Source organism: Epinephelus moara, chromosome 21 (assembly GCF_006386435.1).
Source record: "Epinephelus moara isolate mb chromosome 21, YSFRI_EMoa_1.0, whole genome shotgun sequence".
Taxonomy (NCBI): domain Eukaryota; kingdom Metazoa; phylum Chordata; class Actinopteri; order Perciformes; family Serranidae; genus Epinephelus; species Epinephelus moara.
The window spans coordinates 3487933-3505344 of NC_065526.1; the positions used below are offsets into that span (position 1 = coordinate 3487933).

At 41.4% G+C, this 17412-nt stretch overlaps 1 protein-coding gene across 1 annotated transcript in view; it reads left to right on the plus strand.

Annotated features, from left to right (window-relative positions):
- The first annotated feature begins 11105 nt into the window (after positions 1-11105).
- kcnq3 (potassium voltage-gated channel, KQT-like subfamily, member 3) overlaps positions 11106-17412 on the plus strand; it is a 182962-nt gene continuing 176655 nt past the window's right edge. Inside the window, exons 1-2 of the mRNA XM_050074481.1 lie at positions 11106-11272; positions 11905-12349. Coding sequence (XP_049930438.1) covers positions 12036-12349 — 314 coding nt within the window. The 5' untranslated portion in view covers positions 11106-11272; positions 11905-12035. The remainder of the gene's footprint in view (positions 11273-11904; positions 12350-17412) is intronic.

Below are 17412 nucleotides of genomic sequence, written 5' to 3' on the forward strand. Positions count from 1 at the left end.
GCTGTACATAATCACGGAAACTGTCAGTGTGTCATTCTGTCAGTCAGTCATTCTGTCTGTCCCACGTTTTTCTACTCACTGACGTGGTCAATCTATGTGAAACTGCACATAGGCATTGAGGATTGGCATAGGTAGAAGGTGACAAAGCTACCAATGGCTATGGACTCATTATATTATATTCTATTTATGCTAATATCTCCTCTAAATCTGGAGCTTTTCAAGTGTTCGTGCGTCACAAACAAAATTACAGTCACTTTTCATGTTGGGATGAAGGTCATTGTCTCCTGTTCGAGGGACATTTGATAGAAACCACAGTGATAAACTGTTTTTAAGAAACGACTAAGACTTTTGAAAGATGACACTGTATTTGTCAGGTGATATTAGATACAAGGTGTTTTCACTATAGTGGACCGCTGATACTTTTTCATGGGATCTAATCACATGTGCGTCTCCTGATGATGAAAGCTTTTGATTTGAATGACCTTTCCTCTTCGGCAGTGTGAGCACATGATGTGACTGTCACTGTTTTTGTTGCTGTTTTTATTTCCAGATGCTCTCAGATAAATATTAAACTCTTATAAAACCTTTGATGGGCCTCTCTCCTCCCCTCTGCAGCAGGATGTTATTCAACTGAGAGAATAAAGTGATTTTATGTCTGAATGTGTTTTTTGTACCCATTTGTACCTCAGCGCTCTTTTCCATCGACTGTTCTGTCTGCAGTAAAGGATCATGAGAGGACTCTGTGACACTGTGACACACACTGTGAGTTTGATACTGATGGATGACCATCTTGAAATAGGCATTTAGTGCCTAATTTAAATGTATTCTACCAGTATTTGTTTTTGAAGTGGGGTTGTATTGGGTGCTTATCCATAGACAGTGTGTTACATATAGATGTCAGCCGGCACGCCCCCAGTTTGGAGAAGCAGGCCGGATCTGACATGGGAGCAAAGCAATCTGCTGCTGGTGATGAGGGTCAGCAACAAAACACTTTGTTAGCCACTGACAAATAAGTCCCACCTAAAACAATCAGTATCAGTTTAAGTGTACGCTATATTGAGAGTATTTTCACCACTTTACATTAATGTCAGACAGTGATTTCCAGCGGTAAACGAAGCTGTTACATCGCTCTCTTCAAAGCCAGACTCCATTGAGAAAACAGGTGATTTAACACTGCTGAACACAGGAGCTGCTGGTCTACTGCTGCCTCCATCTGTTATGTAGTTTGTGTTATTGTGTGACTTTGGTGATTTAAAGGGTTAACTCAGATTCACCAAAGTCACACAATAACACAAACTAACTGACTGATTGAAGCAGTAGTCGACCAGCAGCTCCTGTGCTCAGCGAGCTAAAATCACTGTTTTTGTCAATGGAGTCTGGTGACTGTGACGAGAGCAAAGACGGGGAACTGAAGCTGGCTCCCCTTCAGTACAGGCTGTCTGACAGAAAGGTAAAGCGGTGAATATACTCTCAATAAAGTGTTCACTTAAACTGATACTGATTTTATCCTGGTTACTAAAATACATGTTGTTGCTGAGCCCTTCAACGTTGCTTTACTCTCGTGTCAGTACTCCAGCCTGCTTCTCCAAACCGAGGCCATGCTGACTGCCATCCACTGTATGTACTACACTAAGTACTTCATTAAACCCTGCATATTTTTAATAAACAGCTCCTGACTCTGTGGGTTCATGTGAGGTGAGTCCACTCTGTTAGCTGTGGGATTTCATCTCATTGATATTCAGTGCTGACACCTGCCTCTGTTTTCAAATGAGCCTCAGACGCTGCAGTTTCTCAGCAAAGAATTAACCAACTAATGATTTTGTTTGTTTTTTAAATGTAAAAACCTCATAAACCGTCAGCTTCACTGTGTTGATAATATACACACCAGAAGATCTCTGCAGAAAGCTGAGCCCTGAGGCCGAGGTACACGACTGGGATAATACTGTACTTTACTTAACATCTGTATTCCCTGAGTGTCACATCAAATCATCAGCACAAGTTTGAAGTGTATATTAATATCTAAAAAGTAAACACAGGTACTTGTATACTCAGATATTTTACTTCAAAGCTGCAAAGCTGTGAAAGAACAAAAACAGCAGAGCTTACTGAAGGGATTACAGTAAAAGTACTTGGAGATCATCTGCACAGTTCCTCTTTCAGCCGAGCTGCGTGCTCCCAATTTGTTGCTGTCAGGCATCTTGTGTTTTCACCAGTTTCCGTACAGTATTCAAAACACATGATGTCTCGTCACAGTGAACAGTGTCGCCAATCATTTTTTGAACAGAGTGAAATAAGTTCTGTGCACAAAATTATAATTTATCTTTTTATTCTTTACTGATTTGGATACTTTGTGAAGTGTTTTCCAGACATGAGCCCACTCTTCAGTCTCCAGGGATACACTTAGGTCAGTTCCCAGTTTCTATCAGACAGCATTCCAGTTACCTACAGTACTGATGATCTGTTCACCAGTTTGTATAATTTTGATGCAATCTTGTCTTTTGATTTTTAATTCTTTATTTAAACACCAGACTGGGACACAAAGATATTATGAGACACACAGATATTAAATGTCTTAACAGCCTTTTGTTGCATGGTCCAATCAAAGAGCAGCTTCATGCAGAGTTCAACATCCTTAGGTTTATTATTGCTAAACTCACATTTATGGATAAAATACTTTGCCAGAATCTTTACCAAATTAATTTCATGGTGTGAGAACAGCGACAGAAAAAGGTGTAAAACAGTTTCAGAGTGTATGGCAAGCTGTTTTAACATTTAATCGCTAAGTTTGACTATCCGGAATTACCATTATAGATATCAACAACACCGTTGTGACTAGTATGAATTTTAATTGAAGATATCTATAACGTCATTCTGACGTTTGAATCTTACTAGTCAAAACTGAATTACAGATATCTGTAATTCAGTTTTGACTAGTAAGATTCAAACTACTTTTGCCATTCATGTGTATGGGGTTTGTCTTTGTAGATATCTCCAATGTAGTTGCGGATATCTTTAACTGAATTGGAGTTTTATCTAATTCCAGTTTGAGATATCTACATCGTCATTTTGACTAGTCATAATTCAAATTCAAGATATCTACAACTTCATTCTGACTATCTGAAACTTAATTCAAGATATCTAGAAAGGTCCAAGTAGATATCTTCAACTGATGAAAGATATCTTGAACTTGAATTATGACTAGTCAAAATTAAATTGTAGATATCTCAAACTGGAATTATAGATATCCACAATTCAGTTGCAGATATCCGCAACTACATTGGAGATATCTATAATGACAAACCCCATACACATGAATGGCAAAAGTAGTTTGAATCTTACTAGTCAAAACTGAATTACAGATATCTGTAATTAGAGTTCTGACTAGGCAAAATTATGTTGCAGATATCAGTAATGAATATCCAGTCTAGCTATTAAATGTTAAAACGGCTTGCCATACAGAGTGTTCCTCACAGAGAGAGCAGTTGTATATTTCTGCATGCAGTGATCGGCAGGGTCATACAACTTAAATGTCCTTGTTAGTAATACTAAAAATGTTATTGACTAAACTTAAAATATCAAGTTGATCAAACTGTTACTGTCACTTTCAGATTAGTCACTTTAACAAGTGATAGGAACTTGCTTGGAAGTGTAAAGAACGAGGAATCTTTTAAGGCAGCAAGGTGACTTGTTTTTTGCTGTTGATGCAACAAATTCATTTTTACAGTGTGGATAACTGTGAAGAACACCTCCCAAAGTGAAATGCTGGGTTGTAATTTCCGCGCTCCAGCCGGATGACGTAGTAGGAGTGGGAGCCCCGTGGAGTGACGTCATGACCGGGGATTCCCTTCCTTGTGTTCTTGTCGGAAGCTCGCGTGGAAGTTAAAGAACTGTTTTTCTCCTGTTTGTGTGGCTCCGCAAAGTTTCTGTGAAGGTAAGTGTTGTGCGCAGGTGCAGGTGCAGGTGTAGGTCACCTGTCGGACTCACCTGTTAATGAGTTTAGTGTGCGGTGGAGTTTTAAATCGCAGCTCTCATCACTCCACTGTCGAGTCTTTCGGTTTGCCAAATGAGACCGCAACTTTCCAACAACTCATGAATAAAGTTTTTTTTACGTGTTAATAGTTGAAATTAATTCAACTTATAATGAAAAAGTAGCCACAGACAGACGCGTTTAAAGTGTCAGATGTGCTGCGGAATAAAGTCACATTTGATTTATAGAAGTTAAAAAAAATACACATCATTTTCTATGAACTTTTAGTTGAATATTTGTATGATACATTTAGCAGTACGAAGAGGACTAACCTGCTGTTTCTATTATACATTATTTACAGCGTGTCTCTGGAGACACATCTTTAGTCTGTGTATGTTGTAATAATCAAAATATATTCCGGTTTATGATTCCTCCTGCTGCTGTCGTTTTTTCTATTTAATTTATATTTTGACAGTTTATTTTCCTCCATTAATTCTCTCTTAACTTTTAAAGTTTGAATCATATGCTACTTTTTTTTAAAGCATTGTTCGCTTCATTTTACGTATGAAAGGCGCTATATAAATAAAGTTTTTAAAATTATTTTAGTAGCATTTTTTGTTATGTTCATTGCGTGACCTTTGACCCTTTTGATTATGTCACTACCTGCGTTGTTCCGGCGGCCCGGAAGTGTCGCTGCTGACAGGTGAGTGAGTGGGAGGGTGGAACAGCTTGGCAGACTTTAATTAAAAACGCCACACAGTGACATAAATCACATTTTGCATGATTTGTAAATGTAGTGTTGCTGTGCAGCTGTGTTCACTTTGGAAAAGTATTTTTTTATGAGTGCAGCACTTTTAAATTTGAACATAATTTACATTCTTCATACCATCCTGGCTGTATCAGTGGTTTACAGAAGCATGCAGGTGGTTCCTGGTTCAGTTTCTCTCTACATGTGTTCATGAGTCTAAGCTGACATGTTATGTCTTGTAATGCAGATGTGACACAGAGTGCGTTCTGATGTGTATGTTTGGTGTCATTTTGTTAAAATGGATCATCATTTATTTAGTACAGGAGGAGGCACGTGTATGTGCAGGGCTTTCACATTTAATCCAGTGTTACTGTGCAGCTGAATCTGTAAAGTAAGTTGGGTGCAGGACAGGGTGTCTGCAGGTCTGTAACAAGTTTTAATATGTTTTAAATTCAAATTCAATTAAATATTTTAGGTCACATTACATGACAGACCCAGTGACTGCTTCCAATCATCGGACAGACCGAAGAGTTGCGATAATAAATAGCATTTATGACAGCGATGAGATTTTGTTTTCTTTTATATTTAACACATTAAACTTAAACTCACCCAACTGTTGTCATTTTTCCTTACTGTTAATTTTGAACTGACATCAGTGTGTTTACTCAGATACACACGTGTGTCAGTTGCAGGTTTGGTCCTAAATTCCATATCAGGTGGTGTTAAAAAGTCTTAAATCTAACGTGGATATATATCTGTAGACACCCTGCAGGAACGTACTGTAACATAATAGCTTAGTTAGTTTTTGGCGTCTAGTGAGGACTGCAGACTGTAACCAGCTGAAACTTAGAATTCCTTCAGTGTTCATCGCTCAAGAGGTTTTTGCCGTGAGCTGAATTATCCACAGAGGTCTCTTCCTCTCCAAAACAAACAGACCAGGTGATTAAAACTGGTAAAAACACAGAATAAAGCTGTTTCTCGAAACAAACCAGTGTTTCTCTGGCCCTGTTTGGCTGAGCCGGGTCTCTAGCCTAGCACCTGCTAATGTGCGCTCACCCTTTTTCTATATGTGTTCAGATGGTTTTTACTGTGAGCCGAGTAATCTGCAGAAATCTGCAGGTTGCCTGCTTTCTGCTAGACAGGTAATTCAATCTGATATTTTAAAATCATTTTGGCTTCATGTTTGCAACTACTTTTCCCTCTCGTCTAAGTTCGAGTGACGGCTACGTTTACGTGCTAACGCTATCCTAGCCTTGGCTAACGTTATCCCAGAGCTACAGCTAAATGGTTAGCCTAGCCTACAGCCTAATCTGTTGATTCCTCTCGCGCTGCTGCGAAGGCTGCCACCCTCTCCTCCTCTTCTTCCCTCTGGGTAGTCGAGACACTAACGTTACCTCGTCGCCTGGCCGTTCCTGCACCGCCTCTACCCCCTCGCCCCATTCCTCTCCCTGGTCTTCCTCCTCTCCCTCTCCCTCTTCCTCATCTCCCTGTGTCCTGTGGAAGAACACTCTGGAGACGCATATATTATAATCGTACCAACCTATATTTGCCGCACTGTGCCGTGACTATCACATAAAACGTGTTATTTTAGCATCACTGCTAATGTTTGCTCGTGTTACCAAAACAATTAGAAATAAAACACTCCTAACATATATCTCACAGATAACCTGTATCTCACTGGTAAGCTATAATATATCGTAACATGGTTTAGATTCCTGAATAAATATTCACCTTGTCGTTAGATACTCCTGAAAAACTTGAAAAACTCTGCTGTCTGCGCAAAGCTTTTTGTCCTACGAGGCCACCGTCACTTACCCGACGGGAGGGGTGAGTGAGTGAGCGCGAGTGAGTGCTGCAATCTAGAATTTGACCACTGATGTCACTGTTACTCACCATTTTTACACACTGAGGCTTTAAGGTCCAAACAGTTTAATAAATTCAGCGTCATGCTTGTGTTCAAGTGCCTGTCCCTTAGGCCCAATCCCAATACCCCCCTTGGCTCTCGAAATGAAGCAACGAGGGGTAGGGGTTGAAATCTTTCCCTAGGAATTGGGACACCACTCACTATGTCACCACGTTGGTTACGTTCACGCATACGTAACTATTTTAAACAGGAAGCTGCGAGCCATCTACATTTCCAACCGGCATCTACAATGGAGTCTCATTCATTTTACCGATAGCGTTTGCCACATTCATCATGCTTCGTTAGATGAACGACAGACGACAGGGGACTTCTGCTAGCTAGCTAACCAGCTAACATTACGAGGCAGCATAGTTATGCTAGCTGGCGTGTTATCGTAATGTGAAAAATCCGACAATTTTGCAGAACAGGACAGATGACAGACGCCAGATAGTGAGAGCTAGCTAGCTAGCTAACAAGCAACCTGACGACGGTAACGTTAGCAATGTATGAACTTTTTCCCCGTCTCTTGCCCGGTGGTAGCCATAGCGACGTCTACCCCTCGCTGGCAAGTCAGCATCTGAAATCCCTCGCTCCGAAGGGCTAGTTTCATACCCACTGCCCCTACACACAAAAAGGAATTGGGACACCACTACCCCTCACGGGAACGCGCAAATGTAGGGGTAGAGCTAAGTGGGGGTATTGGGACGGGCCCTTAGTCACTCACTCTACAGCAGGAAACAGCACTTCAAAGTAAAAGCTTTGTCCCAGACATTTACTGCACTTCAAAATAAAGTGTGTTCGTCGCTTACAAACTTCCCACGTTTTTGAGTCACTTGCGGTCCATTCAGAGTGGACCTGCAACCCATTTTTGGACTGCAAGTCACCAGATGGGAGCCGCTGTCCTAGAGTCAGTGTTTGGTTTGTCCGTTCGGGGCTACTGTAGAAACATGGCGGTGCAACATGGCGATCTCTGTAGACAAGGACCTGCTCCCTGTGTAGATACAAACGTCTCATTCTAAGGTGACGAAAACACATTTCTGCCAATATGTCCCCCTGAATTCTTCACACTGTTGGCCTCAGTTTGTGCTTCTCATTTAAAACCATCACACTCGAATCACAGAGGAAAGCAATTCTTTAAAACACAACATCTTTAAAAACCCAGAGGATCATTTAACAACACTTTATGCTGTTCTGATGATATGTCCATATCAATCATAGACTAAATATTCAGTCCGCGGCACCATGAAGAGGATTTTTAACCTGTGGTGACACACAGCTGTGGATTCTGCTCTGCTGCTGAGGAGGAGGAGGAGGAGGAGGAGGAGGAGGAGGAGGAGTGTCCCTGTACAAGTTTGGTGTCTGATGAATGTTATTTTATTCAGTCTGTTAAAAGATCAAACCCCACCAGTCAGCGCTGAGGCTGCAGACTTTGTTTTCTAAAACTCCATGTAGAAGAATGTGTCAGAGCAGAGCAGCGGCGCTTGAGAGCTGGCTGAACTGTGTAGTATTTATACTCTGATTGATTTCTACACCAATACAGGGTTCATAATACATCAGTCATGATGATAAGAGAACTATTGTGCTTTATTTCATCTCCAAGGTTCACTATAAGTAGCTTATATCCTCTTATTCTTTAAAACTCTCAGGTCGTTCTTATTGACTTTGTTTTTCTTTTTCAAAGTTAAACTCAACATGAATCGGCTACTTTTAACATTTAGGGTTTGGCTCTGAAAAACTCAATCAGCTGTCAGCAAACACCTGTTTCTCTTTAGGGTTTGAATTATTTCAATTACTGTTCAAGCAGACAGCGGGTGATGGAAGGTTATTTTATGTCGATGTTAAAATGAACCAACCAACCTGCTATTCCCCCTCTAAACCTGTTCCACACCATGGAAGTGGTTCAACAAGGGAACACTGTTTTCAGATTGAGCGTGCTCCTGGTTGGTGACCCTCTGATCTTTGTTTTAGCGCCACCACCTGGTCAGACTTTCTTCCTGGCTAACACTGTGGTTTATGACGAATTATCTTACACTAACTGTTTCATGATGAACTGTGGATACATTTACAAATACTCCTGCAGGTTCCTTTGACAGATAAAATACTTAATATTGCTTTGATGAAAGATTTTGTTTTCCACTTATTTAAAGAAAAACCATGAATCTTGTGATGTTCCTCCGCTACTGACTGTGGCACCTTGTAGTGAACCTATCAAGACCTTTTTAAAACTGTTATGCACTTTTTCATCCCCTCTGGTGCAAACATTTATTTTACTGACTGCAGCTGGATAATATTTTAATGTTTCTGGGTGAGATTTGACGTTTTGCCCAAATCGTGTCCAGTGTTGGAAAGTACAAGTACATTTATTTAAGTACAGTAATTAATACAGTTTTGAGGTACTTGTACGTATCATGAGCAGCGGTGGAGGAAGTATTCAGATCCTTTACTTAAGTAAAAGTACTAACACTACACTGTGAAATACTCTGTTACAAGTAAAAGTCCTGCATTGAAAATTAATTAAAAGTAGGTAAGTAGAATCAGTAACATTTACTTTAAGTATTAGAAAAGTAAGAAAAGTATCCAGAAAAATCTAAAATTAAAATAAATAAATAAAATGAAAAAATAAAAACACCCAAAAAACTCTTATTAAAATACAGCTGACTTATTTGTTTATCAAAAATAGTCGCCAATCAATTTTCTATCTATTGGCTAATTGTTTCAGTTGTACTTGTAACTGTTGTTTTATTTACAACAAAACATCGTGTTTTATCAACTTTTCTTTTACTTTTATGCAAAAAAAAAAATTCTTGTATAAAGTAACTAGTAACTAAAGCTTTCAGATAAATGTCATAAAGTAAAAAGTACATCAGTCGAGCAAACTCAAGTAAACTACAAGTACCTCATATTGGAGGTGCTTGTACATACCATGAGCAGTGGTGGAGGAAGTATTCAGACCCTTTACTCAGGTAAAAGTACTTATACCACACTGTAAATACTCTGTTACAAGTAAAAGTCCCACATTGAAAATGTTACTTGAGTAAAGGTAAGTAAGTAGAATCAGGAACATGTACTTAAAGCAGTGGTTCTGTAATGTTGTGCTGTGATAACCAAACATTATTATTGTAATATTCAACTGGACTGGAATTTTTAATTGATTGTCTCAGTATGTTGTGTACACTCATTTCCTAACAATGAAGCAAACTCTACCTAAAAAATGTGATTTGATTTAATTTGATTTAATTTAATTTAATTTAATTTAATTTAATTAAAACAAAACCTTCACAGGGAACCTATTTATTGTCACATGTGCTAGGGAATTATACGTGTGTGTAACATCACACTGTCTTACATTATTTCCCGTTCAAATGGATGTGTTATTGGTGCTTTGATGTCATTTTAAAACATTTAAAATTAATTATTGACTCATTTTGTTAATGAATATTTCATGAGTAATAGTTGGTTTACTGTTATTTAATAATAGTGAATAAAAACAAACATTTAGAGTAATAACATAAGAGTGATAACACATGTTAAAGAGGCTCATGTGCACAGGTATAAATACAGGTGTGTCAAAAAGTTTGAAAACCACTGACTTAGAGTATTAAAAGTAAAAGTACCAAGACCTGAAAAATCTAAAATAAAAATCAATAAACAAAACACCCACATGCTCATGAAATGTAGTAAAGTAAAAAGTACAACATGGATACTAACCCTCTGGGTAGTGGAGTAGATGCAGGAGGCAGCGTGAGATAAACAGACTTAAGTGAAGAACAAGCACCTCAAATTTGTACTTCTACATCTGTAGTAGTCCAGTACTTGAGTAAATGTACTCAGTTACATTCCACCTCTGACCATGAGTGTCATCTGCAGAGTTACAGTTACCTTTCAGATGAAGATTGTACAAACAAAAGATATAATCATCTTGTAAAATATGAGGACTGTTACAGATTACAGTACCCAAAAGTACTTTTATGAGCTTCACCTTCACGTAACTACCACAGTACATAAAGTACTGCTTAAATATGAACGCATGAATATCCAATAATGTCATACATTAGCACTGACAGGAGCCCAGCTGCTTCATGAGTAACTTTAAGGTGTGTGATACTTGTGTAACACTGCGTGCAGCACTTGTAGTGGAGCATTTGTGTTTCTTCTTCCGGTCAGTGTGTGTTTATGCAGTGTGCGTGCGCGTGCGCGTGTTTCATTATATGTGACACATGCATATGACAACAGGCGCGTACACGTGTGCATGACTGTGCAGATGAAGATCTCATGCGCGCGTCTGCCTACACCTGCCTGTGTTTACATGCTTGTTTCCCCGCATACATTCAGGTGGACGGTATCCTCCAGCGCGTGCACACGGTCCGGCTTGTATATAGGTGTGTGTGCGCGCGCACGTTGCGTCTGCGTTGCTGCTGATGAAAGCCTGATCCTCTCTCTCCTCTCCTCTTTCTCTCTCCTGCTTCTCCTCCGTTTCAGTTTGAGTATCGACCTCCTTCACGCAGCATCTCTGCTCTCCATCCTCCGTCTCCACCCTCCTCCTCCTCCTCCTCCTCCTCCGCTGCCGCCGCCTCAGCCTCAGCGCCGCTTCCTCTGCAGGTGGATGGAGGCTGGAAGCCCCGGAGACACGAGCCATGCACGGGAACCGCTGCTGGTAGGGCTCGGTGCGGCTGCTGGGAGCTGTTTTTGTCTCCGGCGGGTTTCCTCCCATATGTGCCTCTTTTATTTGCTGTGTTTGTGTGTGACGGGATGCAGCGTGATGCCAGGTCTTTGTCTCTCCAGTGTGTGTGTGTGTGTGTGTGTGTGTGTGTGTGTGAGTGTATGCGTATGCGTGTGTGGTTTTTGGGCAGAAGAAGGTGTTTGGCAAGTGGGCAATTGTTGCTTGATGCCCTTTTAGATTTCCAGGTGATTGATTGACAGGCTTCAGCATCGCCAGGAATCAGGTGTTTTATCGCCTCACGTCGCGTAACATCTCTCTGACACTGCTCTAATACAGGACTCAAACACGTCTGTGGTGCTCTTTAGTGAGTTTATCCGACTTTGTGGTGATCTCACCTCCCGTATTGTGTCCCTGTAACATCTCTAGTGTTTTCATAATAAGGGCGTGGGGTTTTTGCGGGTTTTACGCACAATTCTTCCAAATGATCTTGTGGGATTTCTGCTCTGTGCGAGCCAAAATGTACCAGATGCCGATGGTTTCTCAAAAATAAAGGATGTTACGCTCTCGCTCTCCCTCTCTGTCTCCCCCTCTCCCTCCATCACTCCTCCTTTCTCTCTGTTTTCCAGTCAGACTGCTGAGCACCTCCCTTCGCGCCGGGGACCACATCCTTAAATGACCCGCGGCTGAGGAGGGGGTGTCTCCGGATCCAGCGCCCGGATCATGGCATGCTGCCCACACCGGGCATCCAGCACTGACCATGGGGCTCCGGTCCAGGACCGTCGCTAGCGGCTCGGAGGAGCAGAAGAAGACCTCCGGCGCTCCTCCCGGGGACTTATTGGACCAAGGTACCGGGGGAGCGGACAAGGATGGCGCCCTGCTGCTGGTGGCTTCGGGTCGGGATGACTTCAAGCGGGGCTCTCAGGGCATCGGCATCGGGCTGCTCGCCAAGACCCCCCTGAACTACACCCGGCCGGCCAAGAGGAATAACATCCGCAAGAGGAGGATCCAGAACCTGCTCTACGACGCGCTGGAGAGGCCGAGAGGATGGGCGCTGCTCTACCACGCGTTCGTGTGAGTACATGAAAGAGCGTTTTTTGTTTTGTTTTTACAACTTGTGCGCGGTGATTAATAATGGCTTATTGAGATGAAGGGAGCAGTGAGAGCCTCCTCACCCCGCTGGGAGTCACGGGGGAGCTGGAAACAGCTGATTGTTGCAGAGTCTCAGGAGCGAGGGGACTCACTTTGTTGCAGCAATTTCCAGTCCATTAATGAAGGCTTGTTCTCCGCTGATGTGGAATCCAGTTAGGTCGTAACCTAATATTGATGTGGGGAATGAATAGTTTCCTTCTGTATGTCACCGTGGCTGCTTGGTTATGCAATGTCACAGTCAGATCTCGGCTCCTTCACATTTCACTTGTGTGCTGGTCTGAGCTGAGGTGTCAGCTGTGGACTTGTTTCCTGGAAATGGACAGAGAGGCTGTGAATGCTTGTGCTTTCAAAAGTTTCCACTTAAACCCACCAAACTTACATAAGTGGAGCTGTAACAGATGGCTGATGAAACGTGGTGCATGATCAGTGTGATATTTTCTGTTGAAGTAGGTTACCAAGCTCTCAGCTCAGAGGCTCAGAGGCAGAGTCGGTGCTGGACTCTCTCCTGGTGTGGCTCTTTTACACTTTTGGCTTCAAAGCAGGTTTTAGTGGACTTTAGCTTATTTTAGCTCTGATGCTCAGCTGGTGTCACACATCCATATGTATGTCGAAGAAGTATGTGCGGGGTTGCTTGTCTTGTTCAGGTCACTCCGAAGTGAGCAGGTGTACTGATGTGCATGTGTAATAAATGCATAGAGTTTAGATTAAAAGCAGAATTTTGAAGAAAAGTGAGAATTTTTTTTGTAGTCTTGGTATCAGACCTGTTGTAGAGCTGGAACATGTGACTGATATTTCTTTATTAATCATTTAGTCTATAAAACATCAAAAAATGATACCCCAGAACACAAAGTGACGTCTCCAGCTTCCTGTTTTATCTCAACAACAGAACAAAACCAAAAGATATTCACTTTATGCTGAGATAAAAAAGAAAATGTTTTGTGGTGTATTTGTGGCACTAAAAAACAGGAGTTGTGTTCTGGTGTTCTTTGTGGTGAAAAGCAAATAGATGGCTTCATTCATAGTTGAAGATGCTTTCTATCGATTTCACACATTAAAATTAATTTTCATTGTGGTTACTCTTTCTCAGCCTGTGTATAAAGTCCTCTGTGGCTCTGGAGGAGTTCTGTCAAGTCTGACACAGTAACCCTGCAGCTCAGGCTCCAGAAGAAAATGTTGGCATCGTACATTTCTGCACACCATGAATATGTTAGATTCGTACATTTGATATGTATCGACAACAAAGTGACCAAGTTTATGAACTGACTGTTGTGATCTGGAGGTGGAGAAGATGGTGGATGGTGTGTCACCTAGGCGAGACGCCTGCCAAGCTGCAAAACTGGTTGTGATAAAATGAGTCACTGCTGTTTCCAGCGGCACTTTAGGTACCAAATGTGGGTGTTTTGTTGCAACGCATTGCTGTTTTTCCTGCAGCAATAGTGCCATGAACATTGGCTCTTTTTTACAGAGACATCACTGTTTTTCCAGCGGGGATAGTGCCACAGAAGCAGTTGCTGCTTACAGAGACATCACTGCTTTTCCGGTGGAAATTGTGCCATAAAAAGTGGTTGTTTTTTACTGACACATTGCTGCTCTTCTAACAGGTATTGTGCCTCCATAAGCATGCCCTTAAAGGGATAGTGCACCCAAAAATGAAAATTCAGCCATTATCTACTCACCCATATGCCGAGGGAGGCTCAGGTGAAGTTTTAGAGTCCTCACATCACTTGCGGAGATCCATGTCATCTTCATGAGATGTCATGTCTGATGAAGGGCAGGGGCCTGAAACGTAACACATGAATAAATTGTTCAAGGAGCAGCTTCTGGTGTGCGGACTTTATCTTTTATTCCATACTTACCTTTTGGTCCAGCACCCAGCATTAAGTTTTTTGGGATGTGCGTGCTACTTTTACCTGTTATTGAGAGGAGGTAGCAACACAACTCCACCTAATGGAGGCTGACGGCGCCCCAGATTCAAACGTCCAAAAACACACAATTGAAACCACAAAATATCTCCATACTGCTCGTCCGTAGTGATCCAAGTGTCCTGAAGCCCCGACATAAAAAGTTTGGAAAAATGTCGTTTAAACTCTGTTTTTAGCCTCATTGTAGCCTGCAGCCTTTTAGACTGCAGGCTACAATGTGGCTAAAAACAGAGTTCCCTCGGCATATGGGTGAGTAGATAATGGCTGAATTTTCATTTTTGGGTGCACTAAACATAACCACACGTCAACCACAGCGTTGTTGAAACAAAAAACTTCAACGTACCTGCTACATAATTACGTGCAAATGTAACGTATTTGCGGTTTGCAGAAACTTATAATGCCAACATGTATTCCCGTGACTACGTCGAACTCTGGTGATGTCATATTGACGTCATCAGACGACACATTTTAACACAACGTCTGGAGTTTGAGAGACGTGGCTGTTTCCCAGGCAGGGAGACTCAAATAAAAGAAATGTCTCAGTTGCATTATGGGAAATGTAGTGTTTCCTGGACTAAGAGTCAGAATCTCCTGAATCTCTCTTTGATGATTCATTTGTAAATCTGTTTCCAACTTCATGGAAGTGCAATACTGAATCACTAGAGTATCCCACTAAGGCCTATTCTTGGGTAGGTGGAGTTTGCATGCAGCCTGATGGGAAGTGCTGTTTGATATTTCAGTGTGATCAAGTCTAATTTAGTGCAAGTTTGAATACAGTCACATAAATGGTGTTGAAACAAATGTTTTATGTAACACACGTGTATTTAAAAACATCAGTTTTAAACCACATTCAGCCCAAATTGAACGCAGACGTCTTTGACCTTTAAATCATCAAACATCGTCTGAAGTCCATGTGACTGTCATAATTAAGGCTGTGATCTAATAAAGCAGCAGGTCATTAATAGTGTCTGTCTGATTCTCACTGCTGCTCTGTGTGTGTGTTTTCAGAAGTTTTGTCTCTCTGGTGATGATGTGGATGTTATGTCACAAAGCAGTAATTAATATTCTCAGCCAGCATCTCATAACTGTCGACCTTTCCCTCCCTCAGAGCTGTTTGGACACATTTCAGCTCTCCTGTCTGATAAATGCTGTGATTTTAACATCTGCTTTGTCCCATCGCCAAAATGACAGTCGATAGCAGGGGGCAGGAAATACCTTCAGTTTGTTTGTTTTCATGAAGCCGTAACATCTCAGAATTCACCACCATTTTCACTGTTGTTCCAAATGTGGTTTTGTTGCTGCCAGAGTTGCAAACTCATCATCTGGAGTCAAAATGAACAAACATTCAGCTGCTGTCTTCTTTCTTTCCCACTTAGTCACAAGCTTCAAGAACAGGATTTTTAAGAAATCCTCATATCAGCATCATCAGTGTCCGTCCCAAAAATCTGACATCGACAGGGCTCTAGTGAAAATGTTGTTCCTCCCAAATAGACCTTTGAAAAACTGAGAATAAACAACAGTCAACAACCAGTTTACAAAGTGTTTCATCAGCGCCAGTGTTGGTACGAACCTCGTCTGGAAACTCAGTGCATTTTGTTAAGTTAGAACATGAGGCGTGTTGTTGACTCGTCGCTGTTCAGTCCCATCAGGAAGTTGTGATTCAAGAGTAGAAGGCAACTTTTTCAAATCTCTCCAATTTTTATGCAACTTAAGGAATGTTTGCCAGTTTATCTGATCTCTCCACACAAAAAAATAACCCTCTTCAGAATCAGGACAGCTTTTATGAGCGGGGACAGACAAAAATCAAGACACAGAGTGCATCCACATTCAGACACTTTGGAGGAACCAAGGGTTAAATCTTAAAATGCTGGCTTGGTATTTGAGTGTGTGTGTGTGGAAAACTGGAAATTAAAGGGACAGTTCACTCTGAGATAAAGACAAAAAAAAAAAATCTGTCAACTGTATCACTGCACAAAAGGAAGTGTGCATCTACTGCTAGCTCACCTAGCACCACTGAGCTAGCTAACAGTACACCTCAGCAGAGGAGGACGCCATTATTGTTTACATCTCGCGCTCTCAAAAGCACGAGCCTCTCGTCCATAAGTAGATGCTTCCTTCTGCGCGATGTGATACGGTTAGTGGGTGTAGCTCGGTAAAAGGAAAATAGTTCCTAACAACCTGTTTTTTTTCTTCCAACCCCTCAAATACAGACGCTTGGTCAGTGACCCTCGGCGTCAGATACTGATGCACGTAGCAGCGGTATGAGACCGGGCAACAGAATTATTATCAGCTTTGATCTTCTTCCATCGTGTAAAAAGTGAGAAAATCTGCATAGGACGTGTGGAAACGAACTCCAGACTTTCACGGAGCCTGCTGTCCGTTTCCTGTGTGAAACCATATGTCAGTTAAATTATTTCAGTAACAATGTAGTGTGCTAGTATGTATACTATGCTTGTGATGTATGTCATGTGACATAGGTGACTTATGCCATGTGACACTGCATTATTTTAGTAACAAACCAACCTGGTCTCACTCTGAAAAAAGCCGTTCTTCCATGTTGGCATGTTACACAGCTGGTCACCATTATTGTTTAATCGTGACCGGCGGCATAAGAGGGAAACACGGTGGGACAAAAACTAGACTTAAGGTGGCCTAAGTCCTACTAGGGCCTGTGTTAGCTTCTCGTGTGACTCTAAACCCAACAACATGTGTGTGTTGTTGAAGGAAAAAAACGTCAATCTGGGGTGTTGTACCGATGTAGTGCTTTTATTTTGAAAGAGACTGTATGCAAACTGTACATTTCCTGTGAAAACAGAAGTGTATTTTGAAAACAGACAATGCATGTAACAGACTGAAGTTGACATGGCGTCCCAGAACGTCAACAACCAACACTTTTGTTTTTGCTCCCATTTTTCATGAGCTGGACTCAAAGATCTAAAACATTTTCTATACACACAAAAGACCATTTCCCTCAAATATTGTTCACAAATCTGTTTAAATCTGTGTTAGTGAGCACTTCTCCTTTGCCGAGATAATCCATCCCACCTCACAGGTGTGGCATAT